Raw genomic sequence first — 14460 nt, 5'->3', positions numbered from 1 at the left:
TTTCTGTTGTAGTGTGAAAAATTTGGTAGAGAAATTAGATTCTCTCTCTGTGCCAATACTTTCTCCGGCACTGCATATATTACTTAGTTCAAATTGCTAGCAAACAAAAAGTTATTTAAACGACTTTTGGGAGTTAGAAATAAAACTACAGCTGCGTTCAGAAGCTTCTCAATGGGGGATAAGAGTCATTGCTTATTTGTGTTATTGCCATGCAAAGTAAACTACTATTGTGATTATAAAATTCGAAATAAACATAAATTCGGCACAACCTCCAACCAACCGACGGCAGCTGCCATCCAGGCTAAAAATTAAAACACTACACTGCCAGCATTACTACTATGTATGCCTGAGTGTGTTTACTCACACTGCTGCCACTAGAAATGTTGACGAAATTGCGAACAGTTACAAAGCTTTCGTTGGCATATCATTTTTCAGCGGCTTATACAGTAGTTTAACAAAAAAATTTCAATTTAACAAATTCAAACAAATCACACGAGCGCGTAGTTTATTTGATCGCCGAATGAGACGCGACACAACGGAGCTTGGCAAAAGCCGCAAGCGATGGTGGTGCCTGGCTGCCTTTTGCTGGGCTGTGTGGTTTACGAACATTTAGTTGATTTTTGATATGAGCTCAAATGCTGGAATGTGTCTGTGTGTGTTTATGGTGTGTGCGTTCAGGATTTATTTACGCTGTGCCACGCTCGCCATTGTTAGTACACGCACTTAAGCGTTATAAGGCTATGTAAGTGGCTGTGTAAGCGTATAAGTGCTTTTATAATTACCCCACAGTGAAAGCTACTTGTTGTGAACTAGTTAGCTACCAGTAAGCTTTTCAGCTCTACATACTAGTATGGCTTCTATATATTTTCACATTATCTAGGTAGACGCTGGTATTTTTAACATGGCGATGTCCTTCAAAATATCAACGGTCAGATTCTGTAACACCATCAACTAGTAGAAATTCCAGTAGTGGCATACTAGTTGTATAAGTAATCTACCTATGCATCACCTCCTTTGTTCACTGGAAGGCCTCCGTGTCAGCTTTTACCAGTTAACCAGCACTAGTCGACTTCTACCAGTTGATCTACTAAAATTCTTACTGGCTGGTTTAGCTTTTCACTGCACTGCAGCACTGAATGAATGTGTGAGTGTGCACGTGGTATTAGTGGGCCACTGTGAATATTTCTACATGCCGAGCTGATGGTGTAGTTTAAAAAGGCTTGACAATGTCGATACAGCAAAGGCAAACATAAAATCACGCAAATATACACATATAAGTATACACACACACTTATTCTCGCACACATTTGCATGGGACAAATACTAACATGCGCCTCCTTTGCAAACGCACCGCAATCCCAATGCTGGCAGTCTATTCATGTTTTTTTTTTTTGTTGGCGATTAATACTTTTCTTTTGCAACACTGCTATAAGCTTCCCTGCGGCCTCGTAATGTCGAAATTATTGCACATTTTAAAATTTATTTTCGTAATTTATGGGTTAACGCAAAAGCTTGCACTACCAGCAGCATAAGTATGTATATCCATATGCGCGTATTTGTTGCGTCCCTGTAGAGATTGATAATACTAGGTTGTATGTTGTAGTAAATTATCCAAATTAAGAATTATTAAGTACCGACTATAACAGTAACGCCCGCTGTGGCGGCTGAGTGGTTAGAAATGCTTGTGGTAAATTAGAATACGTGTTTTCTAAAAGCAGCCGCCCCTAGGCAGGCAACGGTAAACCTCCGAGTGTATTTCTGCCAAGAAAACGCTTCTCATAAAATGCATTTGCTGTTCGGAGACGGCAAAAAACTGTAGGTCCAAGCATTTGTGTAACAACATCAGGACGCACTCCTCAAATTGGACGAGAAGCTCGGCCGAACATTTAGCAAGAGTGTAAGTACATATATTTTTTTTTTAAGTTCTAAATACTGATTACAAAAGTATTTAGTAACTTTACTTAACTTAATACCCCGCATAAAGGTATTTAATATTTATGACTTCAATAAATACCATATACAAAATTATGTAACTGTAATGAAAAGCCTGAAACTTCCAAATTATTCCCGAATAATCCCACAAATCAAAAAATCTCGAAAATTAAAAAAAAAGAAACACAAAAAATTCGGGTATGCAGTTTAATAGCCAATTTAATTTTAGAATAATAAAGTGCAAGTTTGATAAAGCTTTCATGAATTTTTTTTTAATTCTCTACAAGGTTTGAAACTTTTATCTATATACCCGATTAGTTTTTGTTACAGTGTGAACTATATCAAAAAAAACAATAAATAAAAAATTTTATAATTTACAAAATTAAATTAATGACTTTGCTACTTATATCCCAAGGACGCTTCGCGTACTTGTGAATACTCAAGTTAATCAAGAAATGATTAACAGATCTTCCATATAATTTTAATTGCATGTAAGTATGTATTTATGTTTTCTTCATTTCAACAATTTTCTTCAACGAAACTGAATTAAAAATAAACAATCCATGCTTCTCCAAGATCAAAAGTTTCTAGTATATGGCCGGATCTTGAACGAAAAATAAGTGGAGATTCAAATGAATATCCATTATGTATGTTAAGTAATACACTTAACGCTTTCAGGACCATTTTCCTGTGAGTGAAGAAATTAGAGTTTACGTTTTACAGCGCGATAGTCGCAAGTCTTTCTTAAGACAATGAAAAGGCAGTAAGCAAGATAGTTTGAAAAATTTTGTTTATTATGGCACGACAGTCTTACAAAAAAAGCTCCCTTGCTCGTATTTGATTGCTCTTTATAATTAACTTTTTTTTACATTTATTTCAATATTGTTATTGAGCTTTGTACCACGATTATACTTTTCAGCAAAATTGAAAATAGTAACAAAGTTTAAGCGGTAGAAGTTAACTTCCAATAAGTTTCTCAGAGTTGAATGCTACAAAAAAAATTTCTTTAAAAAAAAAAAATTAAATTAAATTAAAAAGAAAAAAGAAGTTATCTTCTACTGCTTAGACTTTGTTGCTTTCTCCATTTGTTCTAAAACCCACAATTGTGGTACTTTTTTTTCTTTTTAATTTCGTCTTGTGTTTTTTTTTATTTAAAAATACATATTTTGAGAAACTTATTCGATATACGTATTCCTTTTCTTAATATAATTTACTTTTAATTAAATTTTCTTTTCATATTTAAATTTTATTGTTTTAAAAAGAAGTACATATCTTAACGTTTTATTTTTGTTTTAAAAATATATATTTTGAGAAACTTATTCGATTTATTTTTTACTTTTCTTAATATACTTTTTTATTTAAGTTTCTTTTCACATTCAAATTTTATTGGTTTAAAAAGAAGTACATATATCTTTTGCTTTCATTTAATTTTTTGAAAATTGTTTTGCTTCAATATTATATAAAGTTTTTTTTAATAAATTTGCTCAAAATTTTAAACTTTGTTGTCTTAAAAAGAAGAATATTTTTTTAATTTCCTTGAATTTCTAGAAAATAACTTTTTTTATTTTATTTCCTCGATTAATTTTCTTTAAATTTTAGTTTTATTTATTTGTTTATTTAATTTAATTTCTAGAGACTTATTTTATATTTTTAATTGAATTGTTTTCTGCATTAATTTAAATTCCTTTTTAATTGTAATTTGCATTATTTCAAAAAAAAAAATTTTTTTTTTTTAATATTTAGACAAACAAGCAAAATTAAAAGACAAACGAAAGACTTTTGTCTTTCAAAAGACTGTGCTGAATTGAAAGACAGTTGCCAGAATTGCCCTGTTAGATTGGGCTAAAGTAACAAATATTATTTAATGTAGATAAAATTTCCAAAAATTAGTTACATAGTGAAAAGCATATTGAAAAAAAGCTGCTAGAACTACACTCGTCTTATGGAAAAAGTTTCACTTAGTCCTGAAAGAGTCAATTTAAGAAAGGCTTGCGGATTCAAAGAAATCCCTACAGTCTTTATTCTTTATGCTTCTAGAATATTTTGTGCTTATTTTGAAACCAATATTCCTGCAGATCATCTTTGTTTACGAGAGCATATTACGCTTACATATGTATGTAAATGACTTATCCAATGATTGCAATGAAGAAGAGCTTGTTTGCTCGTGGTGATTTTCCTTATAAATTTACAACCCCATACTCCTTCCCTTCTACTAGTGCTCTGCTGTTCTTCTACCCGTTCAACTTTCGAATTTATTCGCAGCTGATTGTGTGCCTTGTTTAATTATCACAGAAAATCAGTTTATTGCAAATAACTTTGTAGGCATTAAGAATTTAACAAAATGGATGGCAGATTTCGGAATTTAAGTACTAGCCTGCGGAGGCGTTTAAATGAATTACAGAAGAGAAACTTTGTATCAAATATTGTAGATAACCACAAGCGAGCAGAGTTCACGCTTACGTAATTATTGGATTACATGATTGAAATGTGACAGTACCTAAAGGCAGATGCCGTTTGAATAAAAAGCCATAGGGAGCTGTCATGCGATCTTGAGTTCGGTTCAGCTTTTCACTATATCTAAGGAAATACACAAACACCTATTTTAAAGTTAAATTTAAAGTCAAATTGAAATGTTTGCAAATCGCATCTAAATATATGTATGTACGTAGGTTGGCCAGTGCGTATGAGTGACTTTCTTTTGGCTGAAAATCACAACCAAAACAAGATAAAGCTGTTTTCAAATCGATGCGACTCTCTCAAAAAAATTTAACTTTAAATTGCAAACTCTTTAGAAATTTATACAGATATATGTATGTCTACTTCTCTTCAAAAAAGGAGTAAATGAAAATTTTCCTTTTAAATTAAGCGCCTTGCCAGGTTATAATAGTAACTATATATGTATCTGTAAACATATTTGCTGTGAAAGCTCAGTATATTTCACTCGCCGTGTGCTTCACAAAGCACTATTGAATAGCAATGATTAAACTTGCTGCCACAAAAAGACATACCCTGCCACTTATTTACTTGCACCCAACATCATTTCACATTTAGCTACCTCCACCTCTGCTTGCAGCACTCAACTCACCTAAGAGCAGCTAACAAGATTTGTGTGTATTTAGTAGCATCCACACTTTTAATTACACTTCTTTGTTTTCCAGCTGACATTAACTGCAGATAAATCCATTTCAACTGATACTTTTAAATGCTGGCTCACTTACAAACTTCGTGTTGTATAAATATTTACTTTAAAAATAAACCAACAAAACACTTCGATAGTGGGGGATTCCACTCAGCCACTCATACATATATGTATGTAAGTCCATATGTAGACTGAATTTAAACTGTTATTTGCAGACATAGATGCTTAAAATAGCAAGCGAATGCTAGATACAATTGTGACGCTGCTGACCTATTAGGTATTCGCTCTTAAAAGTGTGTGTGCCAATGTAGTCTTCTATTTTCTTCCACACTTGCAAGTGTAGTAGCAGCTTAATACAAGTTCAAATAAGCTTTGAACATCGACAACAGGCATTGAGGTATGCGCGATAGTTATACTTAGTATATTTATATTAGGGTGGTCCAAAATCTCTGCTTCTCTGCAGGAGACTTGCAATAACAATACCTAATTGTTTATTTAACCATATTTTAGTACTGACTGTTTTTAAAAATAAAAAATCGTTTCTACTAAAAACTTGCAAAATAAACAATTGGGTATTATTATTGGAAGTCTCCCGAAGAGCAGCACGTTTTCCGATTGAAAAATATTGATTTGCAGGAGCTCTATGCCATTTCTATAAAACAGTGTTTTCCCCCATATAAAATGCTTACAAAACTTCATGGTCTTTGAGGCTGTTCTAAATATCATTTGTTTTACAAACAAAAACGGCCATTCTTTTTTCTATTTACAAAAGTTTTAAAGGGCGAGAGCTAAACATTTTAAAATTTTTGGGACCACCCTAATATATATATACAAACATATATACATGTATGTACATATGTATGCCTCTTGGTATTTATGTGCGAGTATGGCTGCAAAAGACTGTGTGCAATGGCAGGCACTAAGCAGCATATCTCACATTCTTCTAAATGGTTCAATGGTGGCCGCAAGTGGTACGCTGATAAGCAAACATGCTTGTGGTTGTGGTGTGAGAGAGAAGAACGTGGTAAGCGATGCTTCGCATTGCCAATCATTAAAATGTGACAACGAACGATTGAACGCAGCAAAAGTGGAAATGATCGAAATGAGCAAAGCAAACAACGACGAGTGCTATTGTTTATCATGGCATAAAGTATGTATGTACACATGTAGTATATGCTCTCACTTAGCAAGGGCTGCCGACAATTCGAAAATTGTTTTTACAAAAGTATATGGCGGTAGATAAAAGGAAATGTGAAAAGATAGCTTTGAGTAACGACATTTGATGACGCGTGCGTTGTCTGCAAGTAAGAGTGAAAATTAAATGATTGCGAGCGTTTTTGAAGATATCAGTTAGCTGCGGTGTGGTAAATTGCGTTTAATGATATAGGATGAAGGATGGAAAAAAGGCTGAGCTACAAAGTGGTAAATATCATCAATGGATAAATGTTGATTCTGAGTAAGAGTTGATAGGATTAGATAGTGACTTTAGACAATTACAGAATCTCAAATTTACCCTACCCTATAGCTGTTCATCGTGGTATTATGAATGTCAGAGGCGATAGAGACCAGAATTTTTTTATTTTGCTATGGATCTAAATTTTTAGAAGCCTAACGGCTTACATACGAGTCTCTTTTGTGTGATGATAACATGTCTCTTTTGTGTGAGCTATCGCGAACGCCCCAAAATTCGAAATCAGCCCAAAATTTTACTTCAGCCGCATACAATTCTGATGGGGATAGAATTCAATCAACATTTACTTATGTAAGTGTTATCCTTTTCATTTGGGTGTACGAAATTGGTAAATTAACACATGCGAGTGATTAAGATTGCATTTATTTTCCTGCCATTCTTCTTCTTCCTTATTGCCACAGTAACCGCCTCAGCGCTTTTTGCGAGTCCAGACGTTTTTTAACTAACGCCAAATCGGAGCCGATTTTATTTTATGAGAGGCTTTTTCAAGGCAGAAATACACCCGGAACTTTGCTTATGGCTGCCAAAGGGCGACCCTGTTACGAAAACCTTTTTCTGATTTAGATGTTGCCCGGGATAGGAATCGAATCCAGCTCGTGCAGAGTTTGCGGAATGTGTGAATTTGTATTTAAAAATATTTTAAATATCAGGAAGCCAAATGGTAAACTGTTCCCTCTTGCGATGAAGGCCTCCGTCTAGTTTATATTATGTAGAATTTATAAGTATTAAACATCAGAGTAGTTTGCCTTCGAAAATTTTAAATTATCTTTGTGGGGCCATTGAGCTCGCTAATTTGCAGCGTTTTGGTGTTGGTTTTTCACTGGCTTTTTGGTGCTGATTAAGAATCCGTAGGTGAGTCGTTTATTTTGAAAGTGGCACAAATGACTCAAAAAAATCAAGTTAATGATAACATGGATTACCCCGAGCAAAAGTCAATTTTGCCCACAAAAAATATATACTTCCAAAACTAGTAGCCCAATACAAAAAAAAACTGTGGAATTGAAAAATATTCATTTTTTTCTGGTGCATAAGGACGAATAGGTATTGAAAATGTCCTTTTAAAATTTTTTCCTTGAGTATCCTTGCAAATTTGTGTTTATTTTTGAAAAAATTGTAGGTTAAGGATTAATGTACACACGACCATATTCTCGAATTTCGTCCTTTTACTTTAATGTATATAAAATTAAAAATATTTAAAAGGAAATTTTCAATATCAATTCGTCCTTGCGAACCCAAGAAAATTTAATATTTTTAATTCCAAAGAATTTATGTTTCATTTGGTATGTACCCACATTGTTAGTCGAGATGGGAATGTTACTCATACGCCATCTACGTACGTTCGATTGCAACTTTCCCGTGATAAATGGTAGACCCAATACGGATCCGAAATTTTGAATTTTTAAAATCTGATTTCAGATTCCTAATCAGCGACCTGAAGAACTCCCGACTGTAAAGTTTTAAGCGAATTTAACTGATTTTAATTTTTTTGCCATTATACTGGGTCCGTCATTTTGAATCTTGCAAATCGGACTTCAGATTCGTTATCAGCGACCCCAAGACGCCTCGACATTGCTCTTCCACTTCGGTTTAAATTAAAGCTAGAACACTCGAAAAGTACCCCTGAAAATGCCATCCCTGCACTTTGACCTGATAGTCTTGACTTATAGTCATTTATTAAACAATAAAAAATACTAGAAAATATTGACATTGAAAACAAAAATATTGTTCAAAATTAGTTGTTGCTGCTCAATAAATAATTATGTATAAGTGACCATCAGGTCAAGGTGTAGGGATAATATTTCCAGGGATAGTAGTTGCGAGTTCGAGCTTTAATTTAAGCGCCATTAGTTTCTTTCCAGAGCTTCTCAAATATTGCAAAACCCCCGATTTTTGAGACTTAGGCCGCATTTTTCTCAAAATCTGGAGCTGATGGAAACTTTTTATATACTTGCGGATTCTTAATCAGCACTAAAAAGTCTATCAAAAACAGATTTAACATTTGCCGCACCGAAATATTTTTTTAATTTTTGTTGGCCTGTGTAATTGAATGTTGTGGGCCCAGGTTTTCCAAACGGCTTTTTTATGGTGCCCGTAATGCTGGTTTTCCATTTTAATGGGCTGAGTTTTTCTAACTGATTTTTTTCTCTGTTCGGATTACTTATTGTGCTCCCAATGCGGCATGAGGAAATTTCCTTTGTCAAACTTTAACACAATCGATACACGCATATGCACACATTTATGCTTCGATCAAACAACAATCCATTTCACACAACATTAAACTAACAGTGAATTCAAGTTTGATGCTTTTGAAAGTGTCCGATGGGGTTTATGCGGCTTTCAAAACAATGGATTTGTAATGACAGCAAAGAGCGATGTTTTTTGAACCCATTACCTAAAATTGATCTCAGATGGGAGTTATATTTTTAACGTTTAATTTTTGCTCAAAAGCTATTTTACCAGCACGATATGAATATCGCTAGAGTGAAAAGTCGCTAAGTAAACTTTTTATGAAATTTTTTTTTTTTATATAGTATTAAGCATATTAAAAATGCATTATTGTCATAAACGAGTATCTACTTCGTTCCAATTCAGTGAAACATATCGCACACGTTCCTCAAAAGTGTGTAAATTGGAAATATGCCTTTTTCATATTATGTGCTAGAAATATCCACAGATCGTGAACGTCCCTAGAAACGCTGAAACAAAAGTTTGCTATGATTTATTGCAAGAGGCACATTAAACAATCCTTTCCATATACAAATAAATAGTATATTATTAGCGTGAGCTACAAAAAAAAAATCATTTGCGGATAAATTGGAGTTAACTCACATTTGTAGAACGCGTGCGATACATTTACGTATACATCTTAACAAACATAGGTAGGTAATAGAGGTCAGAGCTTCATTAAGAGCACTTTTATTAGCTCATAATCACGCGTCAATGCTCTTCCAATGGAATAACTAATATTCGTGTGTTTTAGTTCCATATAAGTATGTAAATAAGTATTGGCGAGCGAATATTCGCTTAATTAAAACGCGCTCAGCAAAACCGCAGCCTGTTGCTCGAATAAACCTTTATAACGCATTTAAATTAATTTTTGAGTTAAAATATATCTTCGAATATTATTGTATTTAAAATAATTTCTAATGTAGTATTCTGTCCGGAAACAAGGTCTCATGAATAAGTACACCAGTGCGTATGTGTAACGTTTCGCATTGAGAGACAGGCGCTAAGCAGCTCATTGAACAACTGATTTGATTTGCTTTGCCATATCAATTAGTAGACCAACAGCTTGCACTACGAAGCCTGCGCGGGCCTTTTCGGTCTTATAAGGGTTTTATAGACTGTTTTATAGAGCAAAATAGTAGCGTATTTTCTTTTAAGTTAAGCTTAACCCCATCTTTACTATATATTTTTTCGTAACGGAGTTCAAGGTCCTGAAATAGTTATAAATTTTTAAGTAAAACGAATTTATGAAAATTTTGTTGCTAAGTAAAAAATCTTATTAAAAAACAACACTTCGATAAATGTTGATTAGGTTGCGCTTTACAAACTTAGCTAAGTAAATATTGAAGTACTATTTTAAGTATTCTACGAAACGAAAGAAAAGACAACAAAAAGGTGAGTTCCAATATTGCAATACCTACATACCTGTGTATGTATATATTATATGTATATATACCATCACTATTAAGCATTTTAAATTACTATATTGTAAGGCTAACATTTATACTTAAATCATTTTATGTAAATTTTTTGTGTCTCAAATGCACCTTAAGCATTTTTTCACCAAAACTTGCCACTCCTGCACTTTCTCAATAATAAGTGTTGTAATTTAGTTTATTTCGTTTTCTATTGTATTTCAATAATAAAATAGTTAAAATAAAAGTAAAATTCAAAAAAAAAAAATCGGGATGAAGTCAGAAAAGTATCAGCCAAACCAATTGATCTTTATTTTATACATAAATTGAACAAGCTGACTGCCAGCAAAGCGGCAAGAATATTTGCAAGCAAGCAAACACACATTACGCTGATAAATTAATAGATACTCGTATCATCAATGTTTAGCAGCACCCAGCAGCAGTATGTAGTAGCGTTTGAATAACTGCATTAAACCTAAGTTCAATAAACGAATGCTGCTTTGTAAACTCTACAAAATTTTTTTTGCATAAAAAAAAAAAAAAAAAAACAATACAACAACAACAATAATATGTTACAGCCTCCACAGTTTTTAGCAAGAAAAAAAATCTATGAAAAATAAAATGTTACAATTTGCAAAACAATAACAAAACAGAAAAAAACAAAAACAAAAAAACTTTAAATTCAACTTGAACAATTCCTTCCTTCCTCATTCAAATTACAGTCAGAATAATGGGCATGGACGAGAAATTGCATCTGAAAATGTTCGAAGACAATCTGGCGCTCATTGATACGCCTCTCATAGCGACAGCGACGAGCACCCACTATCCGGGCACGGTGACAACCTCGTTGCATACGCTGCACGGCATACTCTTGTACCCCTTCAATGTGAGCGACTTCCAGCAGCGTCACGCCGCCCCAGCTGGCCATGAGTCCGCCGCCGGCGCTCTAGATGTCATCGACACTGGCAACTCGTACGGCTACGATCAGGCAACTGGACATAGCAGTCATGGCCATAGCCACGGCAGCGCCAGCGGCAATGTTTACTATCAAAGTATGTGTAAATGTTTAGCTCTACAAGTACATACATACAAACATAAATTAAAAAAAAAATATGAAAAGCAAAAAAATGAAATAAAAAATAGAAAATATGGAAGAGGAAAGAGGTAATAAAAAGAGTTTGCAGGCGCTCATAGCTGGAAAAATACTTACTTGAAAGTTATAATAGTTAGCTGAGAACAAACAAAAAAACCTGCAAAAGCTCAAATTGTAGGGCATAGTCGCCGCTTAGTATTTAGCTTGAGTGAACCGTTAGAACATGCGCTTTTCTTTGTTATGCCCACGTGTACGTAATTGTGTGTATGTGTGTGTTTGCGTGTGTGCATAGGCAAGCTACAACTTGTGTACGAGTATTTTCAGTAGTCCAGTGGGAGCGTAGAAGAGTGGCGGCGCAAAGTGTTGGAAAACTAATTTATGCAATGTACATATACATATATAAATTGTTAATTTCACGAGTATAATATTTATTTTTTACGAGTATTTTAAATGCTTTTATTTTAGTTTTTTGTTTATATTTTTTTATTGTTTACAAAAATGTGCTAATTCGTAAACTTTTATTGTGCTACGAAAAATAGTGAAATTACATACATATATGTATGTATATGCATTAGGGTGCATCAGTGTACATAAAACAAAAATATCTGTACTGTTTTTCCTTCGGAAATATAAAATTTATTATGTTTTAGGACGTACACCAAAATATTTCGGAAAAATAATATGATTTACGTAAGTGGGAAATACCTTCCAAATCGAACGTTTTATAAAAAAAAAAAAGTTTTTGAAATTTTTTTTAAAATCCTCTCAGATTATAGATGAGTATAAGTCTGAAAGGCATTCATAAAAATGTTTTAAAATTATATTAACGGAGTCAAAGTGTTAAGATTTTGTAGGTGTGTTCAAATCGGTCTAGCTCACGTAAATCTTAATATTCTTTCGAAATATTTTAGTAAATATATTAAATTTTATATGTAGGTACTTACGTTAGAAAAACCGCAGCTTTTTTGGTAATGCACCCTAATGTACATATTTTAGGTATGTATGTATATGTTTTTACATATTTTTATATTATCATTTTCTATTTTTAATTTTCCGTTATAAGCCAAAGCTTCTTATGTGGCACCCAGCCACGCCTACTCTACACTCGACAAATGTATTTTTTGAGTTAAGTGTTTTCAGAAATTCAAATGAAATACAATCAAAACCAATTCCAACAACAACAACAATAATATATGAAACAAAAAATAATCTCAATAACAAATCTGTGGCTATCAACGACAACAAGAGCAAACAAAAAATAAAAACCAAAACACAAAAGTCAGCATAAAAAACGAAGGCGAAACGAAAACAAACTACCGCTTTGTTATTTTATTTGTTTTGTAAAATTTTCAAATTTATTTTTAACTGCCACAATTTGTTTCGATTTCGATTGCCTCCTGTTCGTAATTAAATCTATGAATAAGCTTAAACAAAAGTACAAACAACAACAACATTTTTGTATTAAATAGCAAAACAAATATCTAAACAAAGAATTGAAAGGAAAAACAAAAACAAAAACATTTTTTTCAATTTTCGAATTTTGTTACATAAAATTCAATTCAATTTTTTCCGCACTCTTACAAATTTTTTCTATTCTACGCACTGTTTTACAGCAACAAAATAAAAATTTGTTAAAAAAAAAAATAAAAATTTTACCTACATACATTACTCGTATATTTAAATATTATAATTAATTAAAAACGAAGCAAGTACTACACATTTTTCAAAATTTCATGCAAATCAGTTCCGTTCATTATTGTGTTCGAATTTGAAATTTTTATATTGTTACATATGTTCATATGTACATACATGCAATCAGATGGCTCATATTTCATACTGTCAATGCTAAAACTATTCCAACACTAACAATTCAAATCAATTCAATTCAATACCTATACTATGCTAATTAGTTACAGGCTCATACACAACACTTTTTGTTTCATTCGCTAGTTTTAACTAGTTTTGGTTAAATTTTTTATATCTTCATTTTTTCCCCCAACTTCAGAGCATTAATTTTTATTAAAATATTTAGTACGAATATTAGACAATTTTATATTCGGTTCTGCGCAACGATTTCATGTGTGTACATAGCAACCACATGCATTTCAAGCAACATATTCACCAACATACAAACAAACATACATACATAAATATGTATTTGTTTACAAACATTGCAAATTTTTCGTTAAATTTTCACTTCCGAAAACAATTTTTGTCTTTTGCGTCATCATTATCGCTTTAAATTGTTGATACCGTTTTTGTTATTACCACCGTTATTGATTTTTAAAAAAGTTTCGCAAATTTTATTTCTTCGTTTAGATATTAGTTTACCTTTTTCCAACTCAAAATGTATGTATGTATGTACACACAAATTTTATTATAATTTTGCAAGCCTAACAGCCAATTTCACGACAGCAATATATGCAAGTGAAAAATGATTTTAATTTTGTGAATTTCATATGGAAATTGATAGAAAATTAAAAATAATTTTCCATTTAAATTGCTGGTGAAACAGGCTGTAAGTATATTTGATTTAAAGGGTTCCCTTTTTGATTTAAAGAGCTTCCTTCTTGTTTACAATAGAAAGCGACATTCAGCGAGTAAAAGCCGAACAATTTTCAGCTTAATCGAAGTCTTACAAAAAAGGCTAAGCATAATTACGCTGTTAAGTAAAGAACGCTTCTGTAGTAACTAAACTTACGCTTTAAGGTAGATCTTTGACAATAACACTTTCTCTTGGTAGAAATGTATTAAGATATCCTCGAAATACCCCGCCATTTTGTAGGTAGATGAGAAGGTATGTTCTCAAAGCAACGCAAGTTACAAAAAGCAAATAGAAGCAGGCCTGTCGGTGTGTGTCTGATATCAGGTAAAATTCGTACTCCGTTATAATAATTCGTTGTAGATTTTGCGCTGGAAGCTGAGTGGAAGACCTTCTAACTCTGGGTATTCCATATAAAATAAAGGGTAAATATTCAAGCATGGATTCAGGGTTAAAGGAGGCCAAAATAAGGCTTTAATTTAATTTGTAGATAGGTATGTTTGCCACTGCGTATGAATAATGTTAAATTGAGGAAATGAGTGTAGGCAAGGCACATTGAATAAATAGCAGCAGCGCGGTTGCGATTTGGATTTTTTTTTTTTATTCGAAGTGATCCATGAATTGTCATTTTTGTTAACATTT

The 14460-nt window shown here is 32.8% G+C and overlaps 1 protein-coding gene across 1 annotated transcript in view; it reads left to right on the top strand.

Annotated features, from left to right (window-relative positions):
- LOC118737764 overlaps positions 1-14460 on the top strand; it is a 188302-nt gene that overhangs the window by 137323 nt on the left and 36519 nt on the right. The window contains exon 8 of the mRNA XM_036468510.1: positions 10906-11235. Within this exon, the coding sequence (XP_036324403.1) occupies positions 10906-11235 (330 nt within the window). The remainder of the gene's footprint in view (positions 1-10905; positions 11236-14460) is intronic.

This window comes from Rhagoletis pomonella, unplaced genomic scaffold (assembly GCF_013731165.1).
Source record: "Rhagoletis pomonella isolate Grant_MI unplaced genomic scaffold, Rhpom_1.0 Rhpom_scaffold_00004, whole genome shotgun sequence".
NCBI classification, from domain to species: Eukaryota; Metazoa; Arthropoda; class Insecta; order Diptera; family Tephritidae; genus Rhagoletis; species Rhagoletis pomonella.
This window is presented reverse-complemented; position numbering and strand designations above follow the sequence as displayed.